The sequence below is a fragment of the Ascidiella aspersa genome, chromosome 3, assembly GCF_963924565.1.
Source record: "Ascidiella aspersa chromosome 3, kaAscAspe10.2, whole genome shotgun sequence".
NCBI classification, from domain to species: Eukaryota; Metazoa; Chordata; class Ascidiacea; order Phlebobranchia; family Ascidiidae; genus Ascidiella; species Ascidiella aspersa.
The window spans coordinates 12,801,207-12,829,189 of record NC_139449.1 but is presented as its reverse complement, the minus strand read 5'-3'; the positions used below and the strand labels follow the sequence as shown (position 1 = coordinate 12,829,189).

Genomic DNA, 27,983 nt, shown 5'->3' with positions numbered 1-27,983 from the left:
GATGCCTATAAAACATAAATTTCGTGCATTTACTGCATTTACTGCGACAAACATAAATAATTAATACATTTGCTCAAATGGATCAATGTTTATATGGAATTGCATTCAAACATATTACGAAAAAATAATTCATCTCAAATAGATTGATTTGACGCAAATACAAATTATGTTCTACATTCAAGGTCTGGTATTTCGGAATCTGAAATCCATTCTTCTCCTGCTTCGGTTGTTGCCTGTAATTCCAGGGCAACAGCCTCTGCCTTTCTCATGACGCGCAGGATATTTCTTCCTGCAATGTCCTTCAACTCATCTTCTGTCCAACCTCTGTCCAAGAGTTCGGCAATCAAGTAGGGATATGTGGAAACATCTTGAAGGCCCTCGGGAACTCTGCAAATATATACAATATTTTGCACATTTTTTACTTAATTTTTTTTGGATATCTGTAATAAAGTTAGTCTTTTTCTAATTGTATAGGCCAGGGGTTTTCAGCGTTTCTTAAACAGGTGAATGGTTGACCCCAGGGTGAACAAATTGTTTGCAGGGGTGAACCAACCAAAAGGGGTGAATAAGGGTGAACCGTCAGAAATGGATGATAGCTCTGCAGTAAATCGACTACTTAACTATTGTTTTTTGGTGACTGTGTTTTGTGCTTTTGTAGCTTTACATCTCTGGACTCGAGAAATTGCAGATTTGCAATGGTAAAACCTAGGTTAAGTCATTTTGTGCTGTTATATCTAGACGAGATAATTTTATCATATCGGGAGATAAGGGTGAATGAAATCTGGAGATAGATGCTAGGAGTGAACAAAACTAAAAAAGTTTAAGAAACACTGGTCTACTCTATAGCATAACAATAACCGTAGTAAGTTGACTAGTATTTTTTTACATAATATATGCTTCCATACGGCTACAAAATACACTTGTGGGCACAATTTGTTTTAATTTACCTTTCAACTCCATCATAGTCTGCTCCCATTCCAATGTAATCGGTTCCGATAAGCTTCTTAACATAGTCAAAGTGATCTGTAAAAAAGGATAGAGCATTATGACACACCACACCATAAGGTGCGGTAAGTAAATAAACTTGTTTGTATAGTTGACAAATGTTCTATGGGTATAGTGACCCACCTCTTGATTCTCTTTGTATCATTTATCAGTATAATTAAAAATTTCTATATACAAAAATATACTCAAAAAGTAACTGTGTGGAACAACAGGCATTATGAACAGCTCCTCGCTTGTTAAGTTAACGAGCTCGTTTTAGCGAGGAATTACCGAGCGAGAATCCCGTAAACGCATTTGCTATTACGAACGGTCCTCGCCAACAGCTTTAGCAAGGCGCACGCGCGAGAGAATACGTCAGAAAAAGGACGACTGACTCAGCAAAATTGCCGCAAAAACGTCGTTTAGCGCTTTGTTGTGGAAATCGTTAGCTGCTTTGAAATGTTAAATTTATTATAAAACAATTTTCACGATGAACCGCATGAATTTAATTCCCAATTAAGCCTACGGAAAAAATATTTTTGGCCGGTACCACACATGTTCGCCGCCCGGTCGCTGGCATGCGATCCTAAAGAGACACTCAGAGCAACGTCGCTCATACCGTTGTCTTGTCTCTTTCTATGAGGTTGTCTCGTCTCTTTCTATGAGGTTGTCTTGTCTCTTTCTATGAGGTTGTCTTGTCTCTTTCTATGAGGTTGTCTCGTCTCTTTCTATGAGGTTGTCTCGTCTCTTTCTATGAGGTTGTCTTGTCTCTTTCTATGAGGTTGTCTCGTCTCTTTCTATGAGGTTGTCTCGTCTCTTTTCTATGAAATTGTCTCTTTCTATGGGACATCTTAAGTGAGCGCCGTCGCAAACCGGTCACGGTTAAGCATTTTTTTTTCAAAGGGTTTTCCTCTTACGTAGGCCTATTACACAGTTTTGCGCCAGAATTGAATTTGATTTTTTACTGTTACGCAAATTGAAGCGATAATAATTGATACCAGGCCAGTCGATTCAATATAGTTTCCACACAAACCTTATCCTTATAACGTGATAGTCTTTTTGTGGGAAAGGATTATGTTAATCTACTTCAGACACAATTAGTGGCAAACAGTCGGTGAAGATCAGTGTCCTTGCTGTTTTACAACATGCTACACGTAAACGTAAAAAACACATCATTATAATTAAATGTGTCGTTAAACCGAACGTGTGCAACGTTGCAAGTAAAGACCTAAAGTTAAAACGTCTAGCAGTTAGCTTATGTTAACTCACGCAAAATTTAGTCAGAGTTTAGAGTTTGTCTCAGTTTAAACAGTAAGCAATTTATATTTCAAACAGGTTACAGGATTGTCTTACGTTGGACGTAGCTTAATAAGCCGTTTAGTGCAGTGATTTATCAATTCACAAGTCGAAAAAATACTGCTACCACACGGGTCGTTTACTAAACATACTTTGATTAAACATCAGGAAACCTACACGGATATCGTACAACAAACCTTCATAAAAAATAATTTGATAGTGATTGAGACCGAGGATGAAACGTTTCCGAACATTTATAGGGCAATGGACTATACGTGACCCTAAAAATCAAGTCAAGTACATTGGCAAAAAAAAACTTAGCATTTAATGAAGTCTAGACGTCGTTTATGTTTAGTGGTTCTAGTAGTATGTTTAACCACGTAAAAGATGGTTTAAGTTCGCAAATATTGCGTTTATTGCAGCGTTTTCCTTAACATTCTTTCATTAGGCATCAAGACACTTACACAGACAATGTACATCAACGCGACATTTAGATGACTTTGCAAATTCTTGCGTTTATTGCAGCGGTTTACGCACTAAGCAAATTTACTTTTCAAACGGGATTTTTTCGTTGGACGGAGTATGGTGCACACCGGAATTACGCATCTGTTCGAATTTCGCGCAATTTGAACAATTGCTGCTATTACTTGAGGTTTTACTTTGTTAGTGACATTCGATCGATATATGTTACGGGTTTTCGTTATGTAAAATATCCAAGAAGTGTTTATTTCTCTATTTCCTGCATTTATTGCAGCGTTTCTTTGACATTCTTTCATTACGCATCAAGACACTTACACAGACAACGTACATCAACGCGACATTTGGATGACTTTGCAATATCTTGAGTTTATTGCAGCGGTTTACACACTAAGCAAATTTACTTTTCAAACGGGAATTTATTTCGCCGGACGCAGTATGGAACCTACCGGGATTACGCATACGCTTGAATTTCGCGCAATTTGAACAATTGCTGATTTTCGATCGATATATGTCACGGGTTTTTGTTAAGTAAAATTATGCGAGAAGTGTTTATTTCTTTATTTCCTGCGTAATAATTTCTCTATTTCCTGCATACAGCCATTGGAGCTGCTTCGCATGGCTGAAAAAGACAGCTTAAAAAACAACATAATCAATCGATTAGTTATCGCTACTATATCAACAAACTCTAAATCATCTCTTTTTAATGGTGCGATGATATGTTTCAAGTATATTTTAGCCGTTTAGTTTAAATAGGATTAGCTCACTTACGCTGCACGCGAGACGCAATTGTTCTCCGTCTTTTTAACTTAATAATTACGTCACGTTTTGAAACTTTTTGAAGTAACTTGTGACGATCTGGAGTGGGTACAGAAGCCGCAGTAAATTCGTCCGGGATTAAGCGCTTCAAAATATGGCAAACTTAAAATAGCATTGCAAACCTAGAAAAAAGTTGACCCTACTGTTAATACGCGATTGCTTCTATAGTCACTAGCTGCTTCCTTTCATAGCATTTGTTTGATCCATATTCAAACAATACTGCAATAGTCCCAAACAAAGGTGCACGCAAGTTGGGGTTTCGTCTTTGTTGACAAGACCTTTTCTACGCCTCACACTCTTTTCGCATGTTCAAAGGACTTTTTAATTTTCTTTTCTATGGTCAAAAGCCTAATATTTGTTTGGTGATAAGACCTTTCTCGTCAAACTTATGATGTTGGATTCATGCATAACATATTTCCATCCGACAAGCTTGTTTGTTTGAACGGCAGAATATGTTACACACAGAAGCGTGTTTGAAAAGCGCTATTTCTTCCCAAAACTGCTGAACTTTTATTCCAATGTAATCATTCTAATTATTAGCTACTACTAAACCAATCTTCTTTTACTCACAGGACGTTTGTTTTGATTCCTTTACTTTTACTATCTTACAGAGATTTGTACGAACACATTTTTCAACTGTATTTTTTATGATTGAACTACGAAATGTGTTTTCGGCTTTTGTATCTTCTATTACTTTAAGTTTTGTGAATGTAGGCTATTATGGGAATACCTTTGTTTCTGTTTACTTCAGCTCTTCCGTACCCCTACATTAAATTGTATGTTGTATTTGATGTATACTTTTATGATTGCTACCATTGTCACTTTTACAAGTTTTTTTAATTTAAATATTACCAGCGACGTCCGACAGTGTAGCGTTAGGGGAGCAGGTCACGTAGTCGTTGTAGAAATTGATCATGATCACTCCCTTGTTAGTTTTCTTTAAAACACATAATCACAATAAATACGGACAAAACACAAGACTGATTGTTGTTAAGCTATAGGGTCGGGACTCGGGAATCCCGTTGGCTAAAGGAGCCATCAAAACTATATATATTTTTTAATGTTTTTCTGTGAAAGCCATTAACACATAATGCAATTAACGGGTGCATTTGGAATCAAACTCATAAACATTAGATTACGAAAAATCTCCTAATTTACTCTTCTTTATGTTATACTTGCGGATGCTGCATTGTATTAATGATGGACTTATAGTGTGAAAAGTCGCCCATAACTTTATTCTAAAACCACAACGTCATTATTTTCTATCATCACGATTGTTACGAATTCCCTATTTTGATAATGTTGATTGCTATGTGAAGGAAACGATTTATTCATAACAAGCTTAGATTTATTTGTGGGCCAGAGGCTGCCATCATAAAAGTGACATCCAGCTCGTCAGCCATAGGTTCCGACGTTTGTCATCAAGCCAAGCAAAACTCGGATTCCAACAAGAGAGTTGGAATTTACAACGGTTTATGATTAACTAATAATGACTTGGGATCAGGGCAATTAGCGTAACGTAACTGCGTATAACCTTAACAAATATTGACAGCATGACTGTGCGCATTATGTTTCGAAGAATGAAAGCAAGAAAATTCGAAATAACATTTAGTCAATAATTATGAGGTGTGCAGCAAGTAGTCCGCGGGGCGACAATTTGTAAGCCGCGGCATGAACATTCTGAGAGTAATGACATGGCCCAAAATAAAACGAGCTATTTCCACACTCAGTTGGCAAGCTTTTATATATAAACCTATAAGAGCACCGATTCTGTTTGATGTTTTGTTGTTCACTTTGAAATTGTTTCGGTAAGTGGCGTTACAAAACGCGTGGATGTTTGCTCAACATTTCGCCAGTAATGTTTTTACCATATCCCGTTATCGATCACTATTGACCAACTAAAGACTTCCATTGAGAATCAGGCACAAGGCATAACTTAAAAAATCACATAAGAATAAACCGACATAAATTTCCATCGGCCCAAAATATTGGTGTCACACATCAGAGCAGAGTATCAGTTGTTTTTCATGATGTCTTTGTTTATCAAACAATTAAAACGGGAGTCTAACGTGAACACAGCTCGACCACCTTTGTATGTTTCCAATACCTAGTCATTCTAATGTAACGTTGATTTCTTTCCCTGTTCATTTTCGTCCCTTTTTCTTAATGCGATTTTTGTTGGCTTTATCTTTTACTCGATGTAACTACCCGGTATGGCGGTATGTCATTTCTCATGACTGTGGTAGCTTATATTATTATTACCATTTACCAATTGTTGCAGTATATTGTCTGGAACGTTTCTTCGGTGTTCGCAACAGTTTCGCGGATTGCTGTGACTGAATATAACCGGTGCTGTTGAAACTTCCATGGAGTCCATCATCGTTTGGTCGTTTACGTGTGAAATGTCAACAAGAATTCCGAGGCGATTCATTTCCTTAACCACCAACTGAAAAATAAATCACATATTTTACGAAAAAAATTAGTTAGTTTACGAAATAGAATAAAGGTAAAAAAGTTTGTAGAACAATAGCTCAAGGAAATGTTATTGTTATAGTTTTTAATGTTTTATTATATAAAATGTGAGATTTATACCTTTCCGAAAGGTGTGAGTCCAGTTGTGGTGGTCAAATTAGCTTCCGATGCCCTGCAAGTAAATTTAGCATTGAGGAGTATTTGTTTATGTTAGTTGTTAATTTGTGAATATTGCTGCAACGTCATACCATGGAGTATCGCAACTATGTGTCAAGGTCATATATCTTGCGCCAAGTGTGTAAAGCATCCTTAGAACAGCAAGCGAACTGTCGATCATGTGACCTCCTTCAACGCCTATTAACGATGCTATTTTGCCATTTCGATTAGCTTCTTCGATTTCTGTAAACAAACAATGTAATAAATGAAAGTAACTTAAAAATGAAAATATTAAAAATTAAAAATTTATAAGCAAAAATAAAAAAATGAATGTAATGAACGTTATTCTGCCGTTTCATTACCGTCTGCAGTTGTAGCGAACGTGAACGTGTCGGGATAATCATCTGTAAAACGCCTGATCATGTCTATTTGTTCCAAAGCTTGACGCAGTGCATCCTTGTATTGAGTATCGCATAGGACAAAGCACGCCCAAAACTGCAAAAGTGCATTGAACTAGTCGGTCGGCAATTTTGATATATAGCAATATTAAGGTATGTAGATTAACGATACAGATAACAACACTTACCAGTTGCCTTTATTTACCAACGGTGCCTATAGAACTGGTCTATTAATTACGACTATCAAATGCAACTGGCGCAATAACATATGACGTCACAGATACGTTATAACATAGACCCCGCTATAACGCAAGATGGCCCACCGATTTCAGGGAACATTTATTTTGGTTCACAGCATTTTTATGTTAAGTTTAAAGGGTATTTATTTTCGCCAAATAAACAGAGATAACCGGTTAGAAAATATTGATCGATCAACATTATTCATTATAAGTATGGAAAATGACGTTTTTGTTAACCCTTTGTCCTTCTCGAATGACAGTCGACAGTAAAATACAAACAAAAGCCGTGCGGTTTTATACGTGTCATGTAATCACGTGAGACTACAATATTCATATTATATCGTGTGGTTAAGTTTTAATCACAATAAAAGTAGCCGTCGGGGGTATTTTATTGCCTAGCGGCGTTTGGCTAGTCATATGGAGACAATGCAATCTAATCGCACCATTTTACCCTCAAACAGCGATGTACTTTTCATATGGTTAGTTGGTACCGTGTTTCATTTGAACGTTAATTTGTCCGTAAACGGATATACACTAGCCGCAGCATATTACAGACCAGGGATGGCGAGCTTTTTTAAACGTGGGACACGAACGAAAACTTATTCCAAAAAAAGTCGTGCACAGTGGCGAACAAGGATTTATGTTTCTGGAAGGCTATGCAAATTGTTGTCGAGATAACGTTACAAAGTTACGTAACAAAACAAGCAAGCATAAGAAACTTGCTTTTTTTCAGTTAACTTGGCCGCAAATAAAACCGAGTCTAAATACAATCAAGTAGGCGTTCGCACGGAGCAGGTTTATTTTGACAAAAAAATTCAGTTAGTTCTTTTTACCATAACATGTGATCGCGCTGTTTATTACTTAACAATAGCCACATTGGATAAGCAAAGCGATAAAAAAACACATTGTCTGAAAATAATGTACCACAAACTGCAGTTTTGAGTAAGAGTTTGAGCCCACGCAGCTATCCTATGACAACAAAGAAAACGCATATAGTCAAAAACTTTCGAAACACTGATAACTTTTATTGTTCACATACTCGTTATGCCTTCTTTTTTTGTTGTAATTAGGCATTTAAACTCTCTTATCCAAAGACGTAAAACATTCATGCGAAACGCCACAAATGCATGTTAAATAAACTTTTTTTAAGGCGCCTTATGGTTGAAAAGATTCTTCCGAATCGCATAAACATATATAGGCTATATATAAAGTCAGACAAGTTTCGCGCGAAAAATATGCATTTACGTTGTTAAAATAGCTAAAAAAATAGTTGCTTTTTGGGACATGGCGGTGGTGATCTTAATGTTAATGCGAAACTTACTGTTGCATCTTCTCTAGATAATATTACTCTTGGCTGGAAATCCATAATTTTATTTTTTATTTGGACTGTTTAATTTCAGTTACGAAAATTAGGATTCCCACCAACATAAAGGACTAATAAATTTCATAAAGCTACGGTAAATCTCTTCAAGGTCTCAAAAGCGAATTTGCCTCATCAAGCCCAATGCTGTAAGGATTGTATGATCACAAGTACTACTAATACTTCGTAAAACAATTTTTTTGGTTATATTACGCATTCTTATAAAGACAAATGGGACACTGAAAATCTGTAATTGTCCATTGTGTGTAACCCGCGGGTCAGTAGTTTACCATCCCTGTTATAAGTCATAAACGATAGGAAACTATTTGTGTGAGGTAAATGTTTGCCTCATAAACGAGTTTGGTTGCATTGTGTTGACAATACGTGATAATTTTGGATGGTTCCAAATGTTTGCTTTGCTCAGGCATGAGAAATCGGAAAACTTTCCGCTTTGTCATAAAAGTCCACATTGACATCAAACACAAAAGACCATTGTGCATGCAAGTGCCGTGATAACCGGGCTGGTCCGGGCCCAAAGTGCTAGGTGATATTTTAAATACTTTAAAATAAACAACACCAAAATTCATATTTCTTTCAAGTCAAATTAATTGGTTTTATTTCTAGTCGACAGGTTTCCTTTTCCTAAAGTTAAAATTCAGGTGACACTTTTTTATTCAAGTAACGATTTTCAAGATTAACAAATAAATTCAGGGTTGATTAACGGCAAATATGGCTATTAATCTATTTTTTACAGTGCGTCAGCAAGCGTAATGTTTTTTTCCAAATTATAGAGTCAAAACTAAAAAACAAAAGGATTGAAATTAACCCAACTCTACTTCGGTAAAAAGAGTTCCATGTCATTCACCATTCTTCTACTCACCAATCAACATATGGCAGACGATAAAGGAATGTTCCCTTCGTTTTGTTTATGGCCAAGGGTCCCTATTTCTTGTATTATTTATCAGGCACCATGAACAATTATTATTGCCTTTTATTTATGTAAAGATGTAGCAAAAGCGCAATAATTTTATAAGATCCGTTTTTTTTTTGTATTTTAATTAGTTTAATCATTAAGCAGGGGTGTAAAAGTGGAGATGTATACTTTATGATCGCAATAAGTATATTATTTTGTTGTCTTTATATTTCTTGTTGTATAAGACATGTAAATGTTGCAATTCGAATATTTAATTCGCTTTAGGTATAGTTATTACTTTAACGAACACTTGTGAAAACAATGAGAACGCTTAAAACAACACAAAAAAATCCAACCTGTGCACCGACTTTGCCTTCAATCAATCTGGGGATGTCTGTATGTGAAGGTGTATAAAGTTCTCTAAAGTCATCATGTAAACTCACGTTGTTGATCGCATTCTTTAAATTCTGTCGCATTTGCCACGGCCAATCGTTGTGACTAAAACATACCACACAAGTGTTCGGTTACTTTTGTCTATTCATGTCTATTCACTACCTTGGCAAAATAGAGAAGCTTAAGTATTTTCCAGCCGTTGCGTGGCGACACTATAGAGATTATCCAGTGTAGATGGGTCGTGGTCTTATAAAGATATATAACGGAGTGTTGCTCTTCCAGCACAATATATAATAGATCGACGTTTCGACGTGCTGTACAGAACGTCTTCATCAGGATACTGACGTTACATGTAAAACAGATTCCTTATAAATCAACAAGTAACAATTCGTGCGATTAAAACTCGCACCAACGCTCATTGGTGTAAGAGCGCGCGATAGCATATCGGCATTAGAACGTCAATTTTTACGTTCATGGTGCTGGCGCGTGAATGGATATTCCACGACTCGAGAAAAGTTGCCCACAAGCACAACATTAACTTTTCTGCTGCTCAGGCGTTGACGAAGGAAATCGATTACCACAAGCGAGGTTTTCTCGAGTCGTGGAATATCCATTCACGCGCTAGCATCATGAACGTAAAAACTGACGTTCTAATGCCGATAAGCTATCGCGCGCTCTTACACCAATGAGCGTTAGTGCGAGTTTTAATCGCACGAATTGTTACTTGTTGATTTATAAGGAATCTGTTTTACATGTAACGTCAGTATCCTGATGAAGACGTTCTGGGGGATATGTTAAGTTAAATAATTGAAATGTTCGTAAACGTAATACGCAACCAAAGTATTTTTTGTTAACTGGGGGTTTGTACATACCCATCAATAATCGGAACCTCGTCCAAAATCTTTTTAGCTGCATCCAGTGAAGTTGCCCGACTGTTTATGCTGAGGGGGACTGCAATAGCAACAGCGACAGCAACCAGGATGCAAAGCGCTCCTGTATAAAAAATATTTTTGCTAGCATATATATATATTTTTTTTGCTTTAGGATAAAATACCTATTTCTAGAGTTAGTATCTTATCTGAATACCTGTTTGCGCCCAGCGTTAAATTATTTATAAACTAATAAATCATAGCTTTAACCGTACGGTAATCCACTTACCTACAATCAGAACCAAACGTTTGTTTTTCGATTTAGTCATAAGACTGTCGGAGTCCATAGTTGTAGATTGATTTTTGGATTAAAAAATCTACAAATTTAAGTGGCTGTTTGTTTTTCAAAAGCATTAAAAATATAAAATAAATGTAAAAAGCGTTAATCTATACTTAACAGCCACAATAATTCACACAAAACAGTTTTGCAAACATTATACCGGAGCGATTATTCAAACTTGCTATTTCTTTTTTTTTATATTTCAAACTTGCTATTTTCTTTTTTTTTTGACAACTAATAATATTTTCTAGAAACAAGTTGTTTAATATCACGCCAATATACCACTATTAAAAGTCTTCTCCTCTGATAGTTTCCTAACGAAAAATTCAGCTTTATAGTGCATAATGTTGTCACTGCCGTGTAAACGTAAAATTTGAGTAGTTCGATATGAAAAAAAATGTTTGAAAATTTGTAATTAGTGACTCTTGACCGCCACCCTTTGACAAAAATCTTGGTAAGTTCATGACAGATCAAAAGTAGTTTTATCAGTTTATTAGTTTTTTGAAGTAGTTTGTCCTGTTCAAAAACATGTATTTAGATTTCAAAATAACAATATGTATTTATTGTGACAGCAAAATAATCTAGCAAAGCTAGCAATTCAGGTCAGACACATTAACCAGATCTTAAAAGATATATATATATTTCGCCAACTAAGGCATCGTCAGTATATCTTAATTCGAATGAATCGAATGAAGAATCTTGTTGAGCTATTAAAATTACTAAACTCGTCGGATTAAGCTATACCTCAACTAAAAAAATACAATATACAGCAATCTAATTGGTTTATGTACAAAAAGTTAAGTCAAGTCAAGTCATTTGAAAACAGTAACTTAGCCTAAGTATCCATAAGTTAAGTCATTGACTTCAGTCATTATTACAAAACTGGCGGCCACCATTAGCACTTGTTGCACGACCGCATAAGTTGTTGTCAAAGGCTGAGTGCGGCCCCAGGTTTTGCATTGCTGTTACGCATAAATCAGGCACTTCTTATGTACTATAGAGTGTACAACATGCCCGCAAAATGTAATACGCAAATGGTGTGTAGCGGAACTGTTAACTTTGGGTGGTGCAAAATCTAAATACGCAAACGTATCCAATGTCTCTTAACAAGTTACCAAAACGGCCTCTAGGTTCTTTATTGTAAAGCATTCCTAAATGCTTGTGTGAAGTAAATGTTTGGTTCATGAACGAGTTTGCTTGCACCTGGTTTACAATACGTGGAAATTTCAGATGGTTCTACGTGTTTACTTTGCTGGGGAACTAGAAATCTGTAAAACTTTGTACAATGACATCAAAGATCACATTAACACCAAAAGCAAATAACCTCTTTGTGCATACAAGTGACGTAATAGGGCGGGTCAGGGCCCAAGATGATAGGCGAAGTTTGGCAAACATGAAAAAACACTAACAAATAATGCAACTTGTTCGAGGTCAAAATAATTAGTTTCATTCCTATAGTTTTTTTTTTCAACTCAGGCGACACTGTCATCAAGTTGTATTCTATTTTTGTTTTATTTTATTTAAATAACATTTTTTTAGCAGTAGGCTACCTAAAATGTAGAACTTATTTAAGGCAAATGCGGCTATCATTTATATTTTACAGTGTTGCCGAAGGCATAACATCTTATGTTTCTAATTATAATTATCATCGAGCTAAAGGTAAAAAATACTGTAGAAAAAAATCAATCAGCAACCCTTTTTTCGCAGATTAATATTTCACAGGGGGTAAAACAATGTTATCGGTAAGCGTTTTTCATTAACTTTTTAGGAACTTAAAGAATCAATACTTTGGTTAATTTTTTGTTTTTATTTACCAGAACATTTTTTTTTCAAATGAGTTTTTGCTAGTCTTAACATTAAGCAGGGGTTTCGAAAGCGCAGTTTTTTTTTCTGGTGTGCATTATCAGATCACAATACGTATAATATTTTGGTTAGATATTTCTTAACATGGTTTAAGATACATGTAAAATGTGCAATTCGATACTTTTTTTTAAACGTTTTAGATATTTATTTTTATAAAGAATATATGTGTAAAAAATAAACACAAAGCAGATCAACCCTGTGCACCGACTTTGCCTTTTCTCAATCTTGGAATGTCTGTATGTGATGCCTGTGAAGGTGTACAAAGTTCTCTAAAGTCATCATGTAAACTCACGTTGTTGATCACATTCTTTAAATGCTGTCGCGTTGGCCACGGCCAATCGTTGTGACTAAAACACACCAAGAAAGACTTTGGAATATTTTATCTTAATTACGACCTTGAAGAAAAAGAGAAGTTGAAGTATTGTAAATCCATTTAAAAAAATTGAAAAGTTTGGAAACGTTAACCGAGAAGCGTAATCAGGCTATTTTGCGCCCAGAGGAAGACTTTAAAACTGTATAACATTTTCTATTAGATTAACATAACATACCTTACTTTATACGGAAAAACAATTCAAATTGTAATAGAAGATTGTATAGAAGAAGCAGCCTCATTTTGGCATTTGTAAGCCTCATTTTGGTGCCCTGTACCTTGGCGCTCGGGGACATATGTATGCTATCCCACGGCAACCAGGATGCAAAACACTCTTGTATAAAATATATCTTTGCTAACCACCTTTTAAAACTAAAAAACTAATAAATAGGCCTAATTAAAGCACGGTTTGCACCAGGGCTGCGTAGTTGGTTAAAAATAACCTGAGTCCGACTCCGGCCGACAAACAAACGAGTTTCGAGTCCGACTTCGGTCAAGTGTGTGATTTCGCGACTCCTGAGTCCGGCTCAGACTCTACAGCCTGAATTTCACCAATTAACGTAACTAAATAAGTAGGATATTCAGTAGTTTACTTGTAGGGTTTCATATACACTACAGCAGTGCTCGGCAACCGTAGGTCCGCGAGGAGTCCGTTGACGGTCCATAGCACGGTTGCCAAATAAATGTTTTGATTTAAACTTAACCGTACGTAAAAAACTTAAACCATATACGTAAGGCGTATATGCACGAATGGGGCTACACTGCTGTAGTCATGATTGTCCGTCTGGAGGCCGCACCCAATCATTGTGTCATCAATCGAGCTTGCTAGCCTAAAATTATTACTGGAGCTTCATAGTGCATTCGATAATATAATTAACACGATCAACCTCATCAAAGCACATACACTTAACACACGGCTATTTAAACAGCTATGTGGGAACATGGATGCAGAACAGAGATGCTTTCTTTTGCACACAGAAGTAAGGTGGCTCTCAAGAGGAAGATCATGGAATAGTGTTTGAATTGCGTGAACCACTGCACAATTAGATCGCTTTCAGATCTTGCTGGCAAATTTTTTAATAAAAATGGATTGTAAAACTTGTCTAATTGTCTGACATACTTAATCTGCTCACCGAACTAAATCTTTCAATTCAGGGAAAAATGACAACTGTTTTCAAGTTGGCAGATAAGGTGGATGTATATAAAGACTAACTTAAATTATGGAAGAAACGCGTCTAAATAGACTTTCCATGCAACTACTCTACCAGTGTTTTGGATGAAGGTTTTGTCAGAAAACCCGAACCTTGCCATAATAGCCTATAAAATTTTACTGCCTTTTTCGACATCTTACTTATGCGATTCTGGATTTGCAGAAACTAAGCTGAAACCGCGAAACAGAATGGATGTGAGGGACAAACTGCGTTTCATTAAGTTCTCGTTGCGGCAAAACAAGCATTAAGTTGTCATTGAAAATAGTTGTAATTATTTCCTTTATTGAACATGCTTTTGAAGGCTGGTCAGTGATAAAATCTTAGTTTTTGACCAGTACGCAGTGCAAAAAGGTTGCCGACGCCAGCTCTACAGTTACTCATTTGCCAACAATACATGGTTGAAAGATATCCACCATATGTTATTGCCTTTTACAATAAACAGTTGGTTGGAATTATTTTCAAAAGTTGGTACTGCGTGGTCTCATCGAGTCCCGAGTCCGACTCCGCAGCCCCGGTTTGCACACAGCGTTGAACTAGTTAACAGGAATTACATCAATCAAACTTTATGTTGAGCAAATTTTTTTGAGTTACGTGCGACATATTTTAGCCAGAATTTTAAGCATAAATGCTGTTTTATCGTAACGGTAATCCACATACCTACAATTAGAATCAAACGTTTATTTTTGACTTTCCCAGGATAATGGATGAGCCAACAATTTTAGATCGTTTTTTTATATTAATTTTTTTTTTCAAATTTAGCTGGTTGCTAGTTGTTTTCAAAGATATTTTAATTAGAAACAAATAAATATAGATATTTATATTTAAAAGCCACAAGAATTTACACTAACCTATACCTCAGCGAATAATATTGAAACATACTGTTTCTATATTTCATCCGACTAATATTATTTTTTTTTAAATATATATATTTTTTGCTTGTCTCCTATAACAGCTTTTGGGCATCAAATCCAGATTGCTGATGAAAGTTGTCTTTCCTGCTGCACTACAAATTCAAAATTTGTACAATATGCAATTAAAGAATTGAAATTGTTGAAACATTTGTGTGACTATGGTGACTCTCCACCGCCATCTTTTGTAAATATCTTATATTAATGGCAAATCAAAAGTAGTTTTGTCCGTACGTACACAGAAAGCCTTGGCAGACTAACCGAATAGTCGGCCAATCATGAAGCAAGGCAGTCTAAAAAACTATACCCTCTCGATCTCCGGTTATACCAGGACCGTCTATCAAAACAGCAACAATCGAATAATTATATTGTGGCGGATTATATGAAATGTCAGAAAAATTATTCGATGTTAAGGGTTTATATAGTGAGGTGTTTCATAAAGAATGCCAAAATTTCGTGCATTTATTGCGACGGTCATAAATAATACATCTACTCTATTGGATCAATGTTTTAAATGGAATTCAATTTATCAACATAGTTGCAATCAAACGTATTACAATATAATAATTCATCTTTCATAGATTGATTTGTGGCAAATATAAATTATGTTCTACAATTAAGGTCTGGTATTTCGGAATCTGAAATCCATTCTTCTCCCGATTTAGTTTCTTCCTGTAATTGCCGGGCAACAGCCTCTGCGTTTCTCATGACGCGCAAGATGTTTCTTCCTGCGATGTCCTTCAATTCATCTTCTGTCCAACCTCTGTCCAAGAGTTCGGCAATCAAGTAGGGATATGTGGAAACGTCTTGAAGACCCTCGGGAACTCTGCAAATACAAAAAACTTGAAACATATTCAAGACCAAAGTTAAACGATGTTTTATAAAATTAGTGTTTGTTACTTTATTAAGCAATTAACGATGATCAAACAAACGCAACTATATCACTCAAAACTACATTTCGTAACTGGAAAAAGGCCCAAATATATTTTTAAGAGTAACGTTTTTGTTGATGGTACTAAAACCATTTGCAGCAAAACTTGTACTGTCTCGTACTTTAGTTCATTGGTCACCGAACTTCAGTCAGTGGCACTTTTTTGTGTTTTCTTTTTTATGTGTTTATGTTTAATATTAATCAAGTAAACAAAACTCGACCAAAAGTTTATATCTGGCCTGTGATCGTCGGGCTTAACAGTTTTCAGACCCGTACTCCAATTTAATGAATTTAAATTAAGTCCGGGCAAATATCTAAATAAGTATCGCCCTTTGCACAACTTATTTTACTCTTCAACTCCATCATAGTCTGCACCCATTCCTATGTAATCGGTTCCAATGAGCTTCTTTACGTAGTCAAAATGATCTGCCATATAGAAGAGTATGATATAATACACCGTAAAGACCTGGTATTTTCAGTTCATTTAATAAAATAAAAAAACACGCATGCAAGTTTGAATATTTATAAAAAATACTAAAATGAAAGAAATAGTACCCCAAACTTACGAAATATTGTTTTTACCTAAAACGCTTTTAATTACACCTATACACGTAAGGGAGTTTAGTTAGGTCATTTGTTTAAGTTATTACAACATAAAAACGTTTTAGATTTTATGTCAAAAATAGATTTCCAAAAAGTTGCTTTACGGCATTACCGTTTACCATTACCCTTTCGTTAATTGATTTTTCGTTGTTTAAAGACTACCTTTCGGAGAAACTGTTTATGAAAAGTGATTTACCAGCAACATCCGAGAGTGTAGCGTTTAGGGTACATGTTACGTATTCGTTGTAGAAGTTGATCATGATCACTCCATTGTTTTTTGTTTTTTTTAAAAATCACAGTGAGAAAGCTAAGCAAGTATTGGGCATCACACAACTAATTTAATTCATGGTGCTTTGTCATATACGAAATGAGAAGATTTTTTTACGTAAATTGAACCCTATAAAAAAGGTACAAAGTTGTTTACTGTAATGTCACGAGTCACCAAAATTATAACATAGTAGCTGTGCACAATATAAGAAAAATTACAATTTACTGACTTTTTGAACTTTACCGTGCATATACAACAGAAAAAAAAGTTTACCATTATAATTAGAAATTAATTCTACACAATTTTAAGGAATGTGAACGAGTACGGATAACAAACACGTTAAATTAAGTCATTTTACCCGCCAACGTACAAAAAAACTTTACAGCAATAAAATAATTTGGCTATGTTTCTTACGGCCAATATAGATTATACATCTCACCAATTGTTGGAGTACATCGTCTGGAACATTTCTTCTATGTAAGCAACAGTTTCGCGGATTGCTGTGACTGAAAATTACCGGAGCTTTTGATATTTCTATGGAGTCCAACATCGTTTGGTCGTTTACCTGTGAAATGTCGACAAGAATTCCGAGGCAATTCATTTCCTTAACCACCAACTAAGAATGAAGTACGTTTCATCAAAAAAACGTTTTACAATGTTAAAACTAGAGACATACTTAATTAAATAATGGCAACTATGCTTTAACTTTAACCAAAATCTGGGTTTGTATGATGGAACGTAGTTTATTCTTATTTGGTGGTTAAGGAAATGTGGCGTTTTATAATGTAAAAACCAAGAGGACTAAGTAGTCTATATCTTGTGTCTATTGGTATACAACTGATAGTGGCCTATATACCTTTCCAAAAGGTGTAAGTCCGGTTGTGGTGCTCAAATTGGCTGCCGATGCCCTGCAAGTCAAATTAGCATGAGGAGTATTAGTCTATATCAGCGTTTCTCAACCGGTGCGCCGCGGCGCACTGGTGCGCCATGGAAAGCTGCTTGGTGCGTCGCGAGCGAAAGGAAAAAATGTCGAAATCATCCCAAAATTAATCGGAATAAGACTTAACGGGAAAAAATACGTTTTTAACAACTATAAAACCCATATAATATAAAAATGCAAGCAATTTAAGAGAAATATCGGTACACCTCAAAAATTTCGCGCTCCCTTCGCTCGTAAGGTGCGCCGCCACGTTTTCATACGTTTCTAGGTGCGCCCCTAAGTAAAAAAGGTTAAGAAACACTGGTCTATATGTTAGTTGTTAATTTGTGAATATTGCTGCAACGTCATACCATGGAGTATCGCAACTATGTGTCAAGGTCATATATCTTGCGCCAAGTGTGTAAAACATCCTTAGAACAGCAAGCGAACTGTCGATCATGTGACCTCCTTCAACGCCAATTAACGATGCTATTTTGCCATTTCGAAAAGCTTCTTCAACTTCTGCAAATCAATATGGTAAAGTAGTTATAAAGTATCATATGGAAATGAGGATTTCTAAAAATAAACGACTAAAATCATTTTTTTAATTTAGATTTTATTAAAAAAAAATTAATTCTGCTGCACAAAACGTAATTTTTAATAATTTATGAATAATTGAGTTTTCTCGTATTATAAATAGCTTACCATCTGCAGTGGTGGCAAATGCAAACGTGTCGGGATAGTCATTTATGAAACGCCTAATCAAGTCAATTTGTTCCAATCCCCGACGCAATGAATCCATGTATTGAGCTTCACATTGGGCGTAACTTGCCCAAAACTGCAGAAATGCATTACACAGTTTCGCGTAGTTAAAATGGATTTAAATATTTTATTAGAAATGAAAATGTTTAAAATTTACTGCAATGAACCCCTAAAGAGGACAATGACTGCCTAAAAGCAAATAGACAACGTTGACGTCAGCCTAATAAAAGACGTCTCGGTAAAGTAAAACATTTGTGCCAAGTCAATGTTTGACTATGGTTATCAGGCCCGATCGCTTTGAACTCACAAATTGTGCATTCCAGGTGCATTGGTTGGTAAATGTTTACATACCCTGGGGCTCAATTAAAAAACTTCCTAGGTAGTTTTAAGCAAAAATGATTTAATTATAAGTTAAATCTATTAGGTTTAGTTTTTCTTGAGTATCGTCTAAATCGGATATCTTTCAATTGTAAACCATCGCGGACTCCGTTGAGCACCGGTACATTATTATCAATAGTGTAGGGCCTCCCATCAAAAAGCTAGATATGTATGAATATGGTGTTGCAAATGCTTATAAAAATCTTTAAAAGGGATTGTAAGCGAACACTACACATGACATTTTTTTGTAGTTTCTTAGTATATTATAGCATAGGCTAAATCCTTTTTCAATCCTTTTTCATTTTGCAACTGGTTTTGGTATAAGTGCTTCGAACTTGTGTGTTTTAAAGCACACTTGAAATAGCAAAAACAGCAAACCTGTCCACCGACTTTGCCTTCAATCAATCGTGGGATGTCTGTATGTGAAGGTGTATAAAGTTCTCTAAAATCATCATGTAAACTCACGTTGTTGATCACATTCTGTAATTTGTTTCGTATTTGATAGGACCAATCATTGTGACTGAAAAAACATCGAAATGTATATAATTTAATAAACTTTGATGTATGTATTATTTTTTTGAAACTTATTTATGCCGCTGTATATAATGTTGATGACAAGATAAGAAAATTGCAATATCAAATTGACATACTTTTAATCGTTGTATCAAAAAATGCTATGCTTGATTATAGTTAATTTAAAATAGTGGTTTGTGATACATAAAAAAAACTTTATAAATTCACAGTGTCAAACAGTGTTTGACTTAATTGTACAAGTAGGCCTACGCTAAACCAGCATTTGACAACAACAAGCAGGCCGCGGGCCGGTGCCGGTCCTTTGTTAGGTATGGGCCTGTTGTTCGCACTTATATATATTATGTTTTTCGGTGATAAAACTATATGTTATCTTACTATCACCTACTTAAACAAGCTCAAGGTTCTCAATGAATCAAAGTTGTATAAATTTACTTTATCGAGCATTTGTTCTCTTTTGGAGGTCAGCGATACAATTTCAGCTTTAAACCGGTCTGCAGTACAAAAAGTTGCCGATCTCTACGCTAGAGGTTAAACGGCCAACGATCGAGTGTGAAAGACAGACAAAACTCTTCTCACTAATTTTCTGTCTAATTTTACTCTCTAAACTCTATAGAAAATACCAAAATGTTATAAACCATATTCAAGAAAGGATAAATGTAAAAAATAACAATTTATCGTTAGAAAGCACTATACTGTGTAAATTAGAGCTGCCCAGTCTATGGGTCGTGCAAAAGTGTTTTAGGGGTAGCGAGTAGGCCTACATTAACTGCACTTCAACAAATGCGTGCAGAAAGGCAGACAACTTAAAGCATTTTGTTCCGTAAAGGGAAATTAAGAGCACCCAACTCTGCTGAACTGCTGTAATCCCATAAAAATTCCGCAGCATTTGTTAACTACTTAGGTTCTTAAAATTCGTGGTAATCTACACTTGTAACTCGTTTAAAAACCGTGAATTACCAACCCACAAATAACACTTAAAACGACCCAGCAGCAAGTTTCGCATAAAATTATCATATAATTAAATATATATCTGATCCACTTGTGCATTTTGTAGGGATTAAGGTGGTGTTTGTGACCCTCGTGATGAAAAGGTTCGCCAACCCTGGTTTATTTCTAAGTTGAAATAAAGTTTTTAGCCTAGGCTCAAATCACAACAAAGTTTCTTGATTATAACAGTATAATATTAAATACAAAGTAAAACGCCCAAGTTAGATAGTTATTGATTTATTTAGCCTTTTTACGTACCCGTCAATAAGGGGAACCTCGTCCAAAATCTTTTTCGCTACATCCAGTGAAGTTGCTCGACTGTTTATGGTAAGAGGGACAGCAATAGCAACAGCGACAGACACCAAAATGCAAAGAACGCCTTAAGAAAAAAAATTGCTAGCCTGGCTTTCGAATAAACAATATAAGCAAAGAAGTGTATAGGTCAGTACATTCGTATTTTTGTCTGTATTAAGGTTGTCCTATAGTTCTCCAGTGAGAGAACTCGGGTATGACATAATATTTTACAGTGGCTTAATATAATATCGAAAATTGCAAACACACAAAATGCTGCGTTTCGAAAAAAATTTTGGTATCGGAGTTAAGAATCATTTTATGTTATATAGATACATTTACCCTATCGGTTATCCACTTACCTACAATCACAAGCAAACGTTTGTATTATGCTTTCGTCGTACAACTTTTAAAGTCCATACCTTTAAATTGATTTTATTGGTACTAGTTAAAAAAGTCTGTTGGTTTTAAAATGTTATGGGTCATTCAAAAACAACTTAATAAAACATAGAAAGTGTTTTGTAACACTTGTTTTCTTACTCGCCTTATTAATTACTATCAACATGGCTTTTCATCTGGTGATTCAAACTAGATTTCACTACTATTCAATCTATGATTTGAAGGTTTTCAGTAAAATAAATTTATCAAATATTATTTTTACAAAAATTACATTACGCCGGAGTTCGCATATTGGAATCTACCAAAAGCGTAATAATGCGGCTTACAACAAATAGACAAAATGTGGAAAAGGCTACTGAAGAAATACCCAGTGACGTAAAAACTTGAACTTACATCTGTACCAGTCGGAAAAGTCTATTCAATTGCAATTTCTGTTGGTGTAAACCAGTAAAAAAGGAGAGGGTAGATAGTACCTAAAAACGTAATGTATCACGCACGTCATGAATCGTCTCGTAAATAAATTTAATGCATTATATGGCGGGACCTTCTGTTTACTTTGACCGACACATTATTGCAGGGGTCGGCAACCTTTTCCTAATCGAGGGCCAAATCAAACTAGTTTTTGGCCGTACTAAATTTCTACTAACAATTTTGTTATAAATACGTGTGGGTTTTTTCAGGGGCGAAGCATTTTTCAGGAATCTTAATATTTCATGCAATTAAAATTGGGTCAAATTATACTCAACGACGCCCGAAGCGCGAAAAAATGCGTATGAATTTGGTTAAAAAAGACTCAATACATTAAAGAAAAAATTAGAGATTAAGTTGAAGCAACTTTATTTTAGAGAGTTCCATGCCATGAAAAATTTCCACTTTAGATATAGCTTTCATACAAACGTCGCCTTTGGTCTGGGAAGCACCTCTTGAAACGCAAATGTCCTTAGAGAAAAACGCGATTTTTTTTGTATTTTAGTATATTTAACATAGCTACAAAATATGAAGGTCGCGGGTCGGATAATTTTCGCTGGCGGGCCGTGCCGCGGGCCGTAGGTTGCCGACCCCTGCTTTATGGCAATATTAAATAATACGGGTTCGCAGCAAGGTCACCTGCATCCCTTCGCCAAATAGCAGCCGATCAAATCTTGCGACCGAACTCGTGTGCAAATAGCAGCTGAAATCCAGTCTAATAGTATACCCTTACACTTTTTTTCGCAAAGTGCGCACATTTAAAAATGCCTTCAAAAATGTGCACACGTTTTTCAGAATGTGCGCACACTTGAAAATGCGCGATTTTGAAATAGGTAATGCGGGCAACTCCAACCCTAACCCTAACTTTAACTCTAATGCTAACTAATCTTTAACTCAAAACGAATAACTCAAAGTTTAGAAATCCGATAGATTAAGTAAAAAGCTTAAAAACAAAAAAATAGGTTGTCTGGACTCAGAAGAATACTATGGCTTTCTGAAGAGTGAAAACATATAAAAGCAGTAGGCCTATATAGATTAAGTAAAAATCGAGATGGAAACGCAAAAAAGAAAAAAAGAGAAGTGCTCAAGACCTATATTGCGTAAAATGGGCTCCAAAGGTGAAGTAAAATCTTTTTTTTAATATTTATTGTAGCATTACTTATTTTTAGCCATTTGGTTTTACTAAAATCCAGTTGACTCATTGGCGGCTGTTCGAAATATATAATTTAAAACTTTTTTTTTTTACTGTACTTTGTGCTTTATTCGTTCCCTATTTTTTTTCACTAGCTTTTTCTTCACCCCCGCATCTTAACCATGTTTTTTGTATAGCTAAGGCTGACCTTTATTGGTTTCTTGCTCTCTCTTTGTCCTTTAACTATTTCTGGCTCTCTCTTTATTTCTTTAACTTAGTAGCCTATAGGACTTGTCTTTTGAGGGACGTCACTGATTGGTTTGATGTCCCGCCTTAAAGGGCCAAGTCTTATACGGCGAAGCCCTTGCCAAATTTTTCATGATATAGCGTCACCTAATGCCCACAACACTGTAGCTTTTCTCCCTTGAAATTTTGCTCTTTAGTACCGTCTAGCGGTTTTTTTATTTTTTATTTTTTTAATCTTACAACATTAAAATGTGCTCTTCAATTTATAAACAATAAAACTTCAATATTCAAAACAGAAAAAAAAACATATACCTGGATTCCGAACGATTAACTTCTACAAACAAATCTTTCAAATAAGCTTTGAAGCAGAAAATACCGCAAAGATATACTACAATACTTCAACCCCCCAAAATAGTTCAAATCAATTTTAATCAACCAGCAAGCATTCTAGCAGTTGTAAAACTGCAAAAGACACATCTGCGCCAAAAGCCAAGACTTGTTACCAATTTTGGATGCGCTAATTGTCTGTAAGTTGAGAGTTTGTTTGAACGTACGATGTAATGGAAGTATAGGTAGGTATTAATTTTATACCTGCCACTCCCTTTAAAAACCACTGTTTCAGAGGTAGAAAACGGCTGTTATACTAATTTTCGTTTATATTTTTTAGACCTTATACTGTCGATCGAAGCGGGAAAAATCCATTTACAAACATTAGGGGCTTAGGCTAAGTTTGACAAACTTTAGTTTCACAGAGTGTCACAGTGCAGATGGCGACTTTTGGTTCTACAGACGACAAAACACGCGTTGAACTAACAAGAAAGACAAAATAAATTCGCGCGAAACACGAAAACAATTACCATTAATTTTTAGTCTTTAAACAGGCTAAAAATTGAGTTAGCGGGACATAGATTCGTCCTTGGAATTGTATATATATGTTACAATCAATCACGTAGAGAGTTGGCCTGGATTTTTGATTTCAAGAAAATGAACAGCGGCCGGATTAAATTGCTTAGCGGGCCAGATTCGGCCCGCGGGTAGTATTTTGCCCAGGTCTGCCTTACGGGGCCCGTTTTGCCCCGCTTTTACCTACACATAAATTAACCTACATATTACACATATAAACAATAAAAATAATCGCATTTTGAAATTTCAGGGGGGTGGGCAAGTGCCTTGCTCCCTCGTGGGGGCGCCCATGGGTAGGCTATGCGGCACCACATTAAGAAAAAAAAACTTTTCTGAAAAAGTGCGCGCACATATTTGAAAGCACTTTAAAACATGTGCACATTTTTTGCGCACATTCAACGCCAAACAAACGCCACGTAAGTGAGAGGGGAAGAGTTCGTTCTTACCATTTTTTAAATATTTTGGCATTAATGATCAGAAATAAAATAAATAGGTCTTAAACAAAAAGTGTATACATAATTCAAGAGGCGATATTTTAGAAATTAATTATTACGAAATAAGACGAGTTAATCTATTTTCACCACACTGATTCCGAATTTGCGGTCACAATTTAGCCACCACTTAAAGTGCTTTTCTAAAATTAAACTCAAAAACGCATTTACATAGCTTAGTAAACGAGTATTTATGTAGGCCTAGTTCCGCAACTCGAAATGGCCTTATCTGGATTCCTTTGAAGATCTTTGTTTGAATAAAATACGCGCTACTACCAGCATCCAACATGTTATAAGAACCACTATAAAGTAATTATGGAACCCGGTCTTGGTCTTATAAGAAATTCTGCTTTTACTTCTTGCGACTCCTAGTGTTGTAGGCTACTTGCTTTAGATAGGACACTCTTTCAGGTGATCAGCACGTACAAACTATGCAGGAATTTTTTACTTTGTAAACCAGCCCACCCTTCAGAAATTATTTATGTTTGAATTGTGGAGTAACATTACAAAAATATAAGCATCACGTCCGTTTCGCATTGCATAAATTTATCTTAATTAGTTATTCGGCAAGAGGGGCAAAAGCTACTAGTTTCATTTTAAGGCTTCTATTTTTTTTTTGACATTGTTAAGAGATCAAGTAATAAATAAATTATACCATAATTACCAACAAATATGCCAGCACCCAAACAATTCCAGAATAATTCCACCTTCGAATTTCTATATAGACCCCTCATATCTGGTTTCCAAAATGTGATATATATATAGAAGACAGACACAAAAGTGGAGTGTACAACCAAAAAGTACATTAACTACTTGATGATATTATTAAATTGAATTTACTGGGCAAATTGCTTTTATTTAAAACCAAACGCACTGGCTAGACATACTGGATACACAACACTACACATTTTTGTCCTCTTTAAACACAAAAGTTGACCAGCATATCATCTCAACACCTCATCCGTCACAGTTAATTGCCATTCCGTTTAATGTTTGGGCATGGGAAACCAGCAGACATCATCAGATTTGTTCAACTAATTTAAAATATCCTTCTTTGTGACTGGGAATAACATTGATAAAACTTCTGTAGATGAGTGCACCTTCTGGCAAATGTTTAACAGCTGCGCCCAATTTGGTTTTTCGACCAGGAATCAAGATTTCTTTAGTAAAGCGAATGGTTCCACTACAGGTCGCTGTTAGTGTTTTCTTGCGGCCGGCAACCACCTGTGACATATAATACTACTGTGGCATGCTGTCAAGGTTTTAACCATATTTATATCTACATAACTCCCAAAGATAAATATTTGGTAAGAAACAAAAATGTAATGTAATTAGTTTTCACGAAAATTTTTTATTAGTTTTCACATTAAAAAGATTCAAATCAAGCAGCCAATTTAAATTACGAGAAAAGTCCTTTACATAACACAAATTTGATAAATACTATTTTGTGTAAGTCTAAGATTTAAGTTTAACAAATAAAAAGAAACATATGTTTGCCAACAATATGAACTTACATTTGCACCAGGATACCACTTATAATACAGATTCTGTGTTGCAAGGAGATACCCATTGTGGACAGTGTCACCTGAAATGTAAAAGTAAACCATTGTAAAGCTAGTATGCATCCTGGGACACATGCACATTTAAGATTTTAAGCAATATGTGATAGCCAGCAGTTACGAAGCATGTACATTAAGGGAAGATTAGAAACTTTAATTATTGTCCGTTTTACACAGCTTAAGTCTAAGCCTGGCAATCAGCGATTCAAAAATGGGAATGCTACTCTGCAGTTGGTTGTGCAACGAGTTTCACAAATAGGCCAGAATGCATTCTGTGGCAGGTGCACACCTGATAAATTTTTTTTTTAATTTTGTCTGCACACCTGAATTGATATGCTGCACACTTAAATATTTAAAAAAACTAAATTGTTGAAGGGTTTCCAACCTAGTGTACAAAAAAAACATAATTACACACCTGCACACCTCAAAATTTGGTTCTGCACACCAGAGATCTTGGCATAAAGTGCCATAAAATTCAGACTGGCAAATAGGGTTGTAATGTAAACATTATTTTGTATTAGGCTTTATATAGTATAAATATATTATTCTGCGTTTATTTGTTAAGTAAACACTAATTTAAAATGAAGCCCTTAGTATACACATTACCTTAACATAACCACGCCAGAAATGAATAAAGTTAATAAAATTAAAAGGGGTCACACACTAAAGGAATTGGAATGTTATGATGCAAGCAACTTCACATACCATCTTGAACCCTCCAACCTCGTTGTCTGTTTTTATTTGGACGACGGGAGTTTCTCGTAGTGCCTTTTATACCAGTCCCAGCATTACAACTTTGTACTATTATTGGCAATCGGGGTAAAATTTGACTTTTTGTAAGGTTATGCAACACGTGCATTTTTTTATCTAATCGTATATATACAAATATTGGCAAATATATGCCTACTAGGAAAGAAATATATTAATTATTTATTTAAAAATAATGAGGACCACCACAATTGCTAATATACATTAATTGATTTTTTTTAAATAATTCAAAGTTTAACTGCGAGGAAATCTTGCCTGCTGATGACTTTAGGGTCGAGCTGTTTGACGTTTGTTAAATCACCCTTCAAATTTTGGCAAAATATATTTTTGAAATTTGTTTTTAATTTTATAATATTGTCAATTCTGTTTACCATAATCTAACTGAATAGTTTAAAAGTTAAAAAAAATCTTTAAGTTGCGTGTCGCCATAAATTAGTTTTCGGAAAAGGTATTTAGATGGGAAAGGGCTAATAGGGCAAAATTTTAACTATCTTGATGTTGTTAAGTGATGTTTAAAACTAAAATAATATGTAGGGATAATGTGAAGATTTAAAAAAATCGGGTGGTGAGGAAAGTATTATGAATCGATCTTTTTGTTCAAATTTTCATACAATTTGTGTATTATCATCATCATCCAGTGCCATGCCTGAACCAGGCTTCGACTGCGATGAAATTTGCGCATTAGCAGTATTAAAAAAAGTTATTTTGCTAGAAAATTTGAAATGGATGAAAGTACAGTTTGCTATTATTATATTTAGTAATGGTAATTTACTAATTGGTGATTTTTAGCAAAAAATTTGATAAGAAATATGCCTAAATTTCGTTTTAACATTTAAACTAGGTCTGCTAAAGTTATGGTAAACGGTTTAAAAATAATTGTATAAAAATACATTTCCTTGAAATCACAATAGTTTTAAAACGTTAAGCATCCTTTTAATCGGAATATCATAAAAATCTTAAACCGTCAAAAAATAGAAATCTAGTTAGAAATAAATCCCAAATAAGTAAATTTCTTGAAAAGCGTAAAGTCAGTGTATTAAACAGAGTTACAAGTTTTAATATATATAACTAAAAATATGAACACTGATTTTAAGAAATGAAACTACATTTTATTACTGTAAATTACGTTTTTTAAGGTTTAAACCCAGATCCGCGGGATGCCGATTGGGTGTTGCAATTACACATACTGACGAAACGACCTTGGGTTTGTGCTTAAACACCAGCTTGCCGATGCTGAGAGATAGACTAATTACCAATGGTCCAAAAAAGTGGCGGT

At 35.2% G+C, this 27,983-nt stretch overlaps 3 protein-coding genes across 3 annotated transcripts; all 3 read right to left on the bottom strand.

Annotated features, from left to right (window-relative positions):
• Positions 1–164: 164 nt before the first annotated feature.
• LOC146160256 (dipeptidase 1-like) lies at positions 165–10,723 on the bottom strand. The gene is made up of 10 exons (XM_083384912.1): positions 10,666–10,723; positions 10,380–10,500; positions 9,471–9,612; positions 6,567–6,699; positions 6,297–6,447; positions 6,169–6,220; positions 5,846–6,022; positions 4,429–4,513; positions 948–1,023; positions 165–387 (listed from the first exon to the last, which is right to left on the bottom strand). The coding sequence occupies exons 1-10, from the start codon at positions 10,721–10,723 to the stop codon at positions 165–167; spliced, it is 1,218 nt and encodes a 405-aa protein (XP_083241038.1).
• A 4,948-nt stretch (positions 10,724–15,671) lies between these two features.
• Positions 15,672–21,119, bottom strand: LOC146160255 (dipeptidase 1-like; the record flags this gene model as incomplete). The annotated part of the gene is made up of 10 exons (XM_083384910.1): positions 15,672–15,894; positions 16,350–16,425; positions 16,799–16,881; positions 17,305–17,486; positions 17,727–17,778; positions 18,161–18,311; positions 18,495–18,627; positions 19,308–19,449; positions 20,709–20,829; positions 21,104–21,119. Coding segments are annotated over 10 exons (1,179 nt in total), but the record flags the coding sequence as incomplete, so codon positions are not given.
• A 3,937-nt stretch (positions 21,120–25,056) lies between these two features.
• On the bottom strand, positions 25,057–26,841 carry LOC146160254 (large ribosomal subunit protein bL27m-like). The gene is made up of 3 exons (XM_083385402.1): positions 26,645–26,841; positions 25,895–25,965; positions 25,057–25,604 (listed from the first exon to the last, which is right to left on the bottom strand). Exons 1-3 carry the CDS (start codon positions 26,796–26,798, stop codon positions 25,401–25,403), a joined length of 429 nt encoding a protein of 142 aa, XP_083241528.1. The 5' UTR covers positions 26,799–26,841; the 3' UTR covers positions 25,057–25,400.
• Between the last annotated feature and the right edge of the window lie 1,142 nt (positions 26,842–27,983).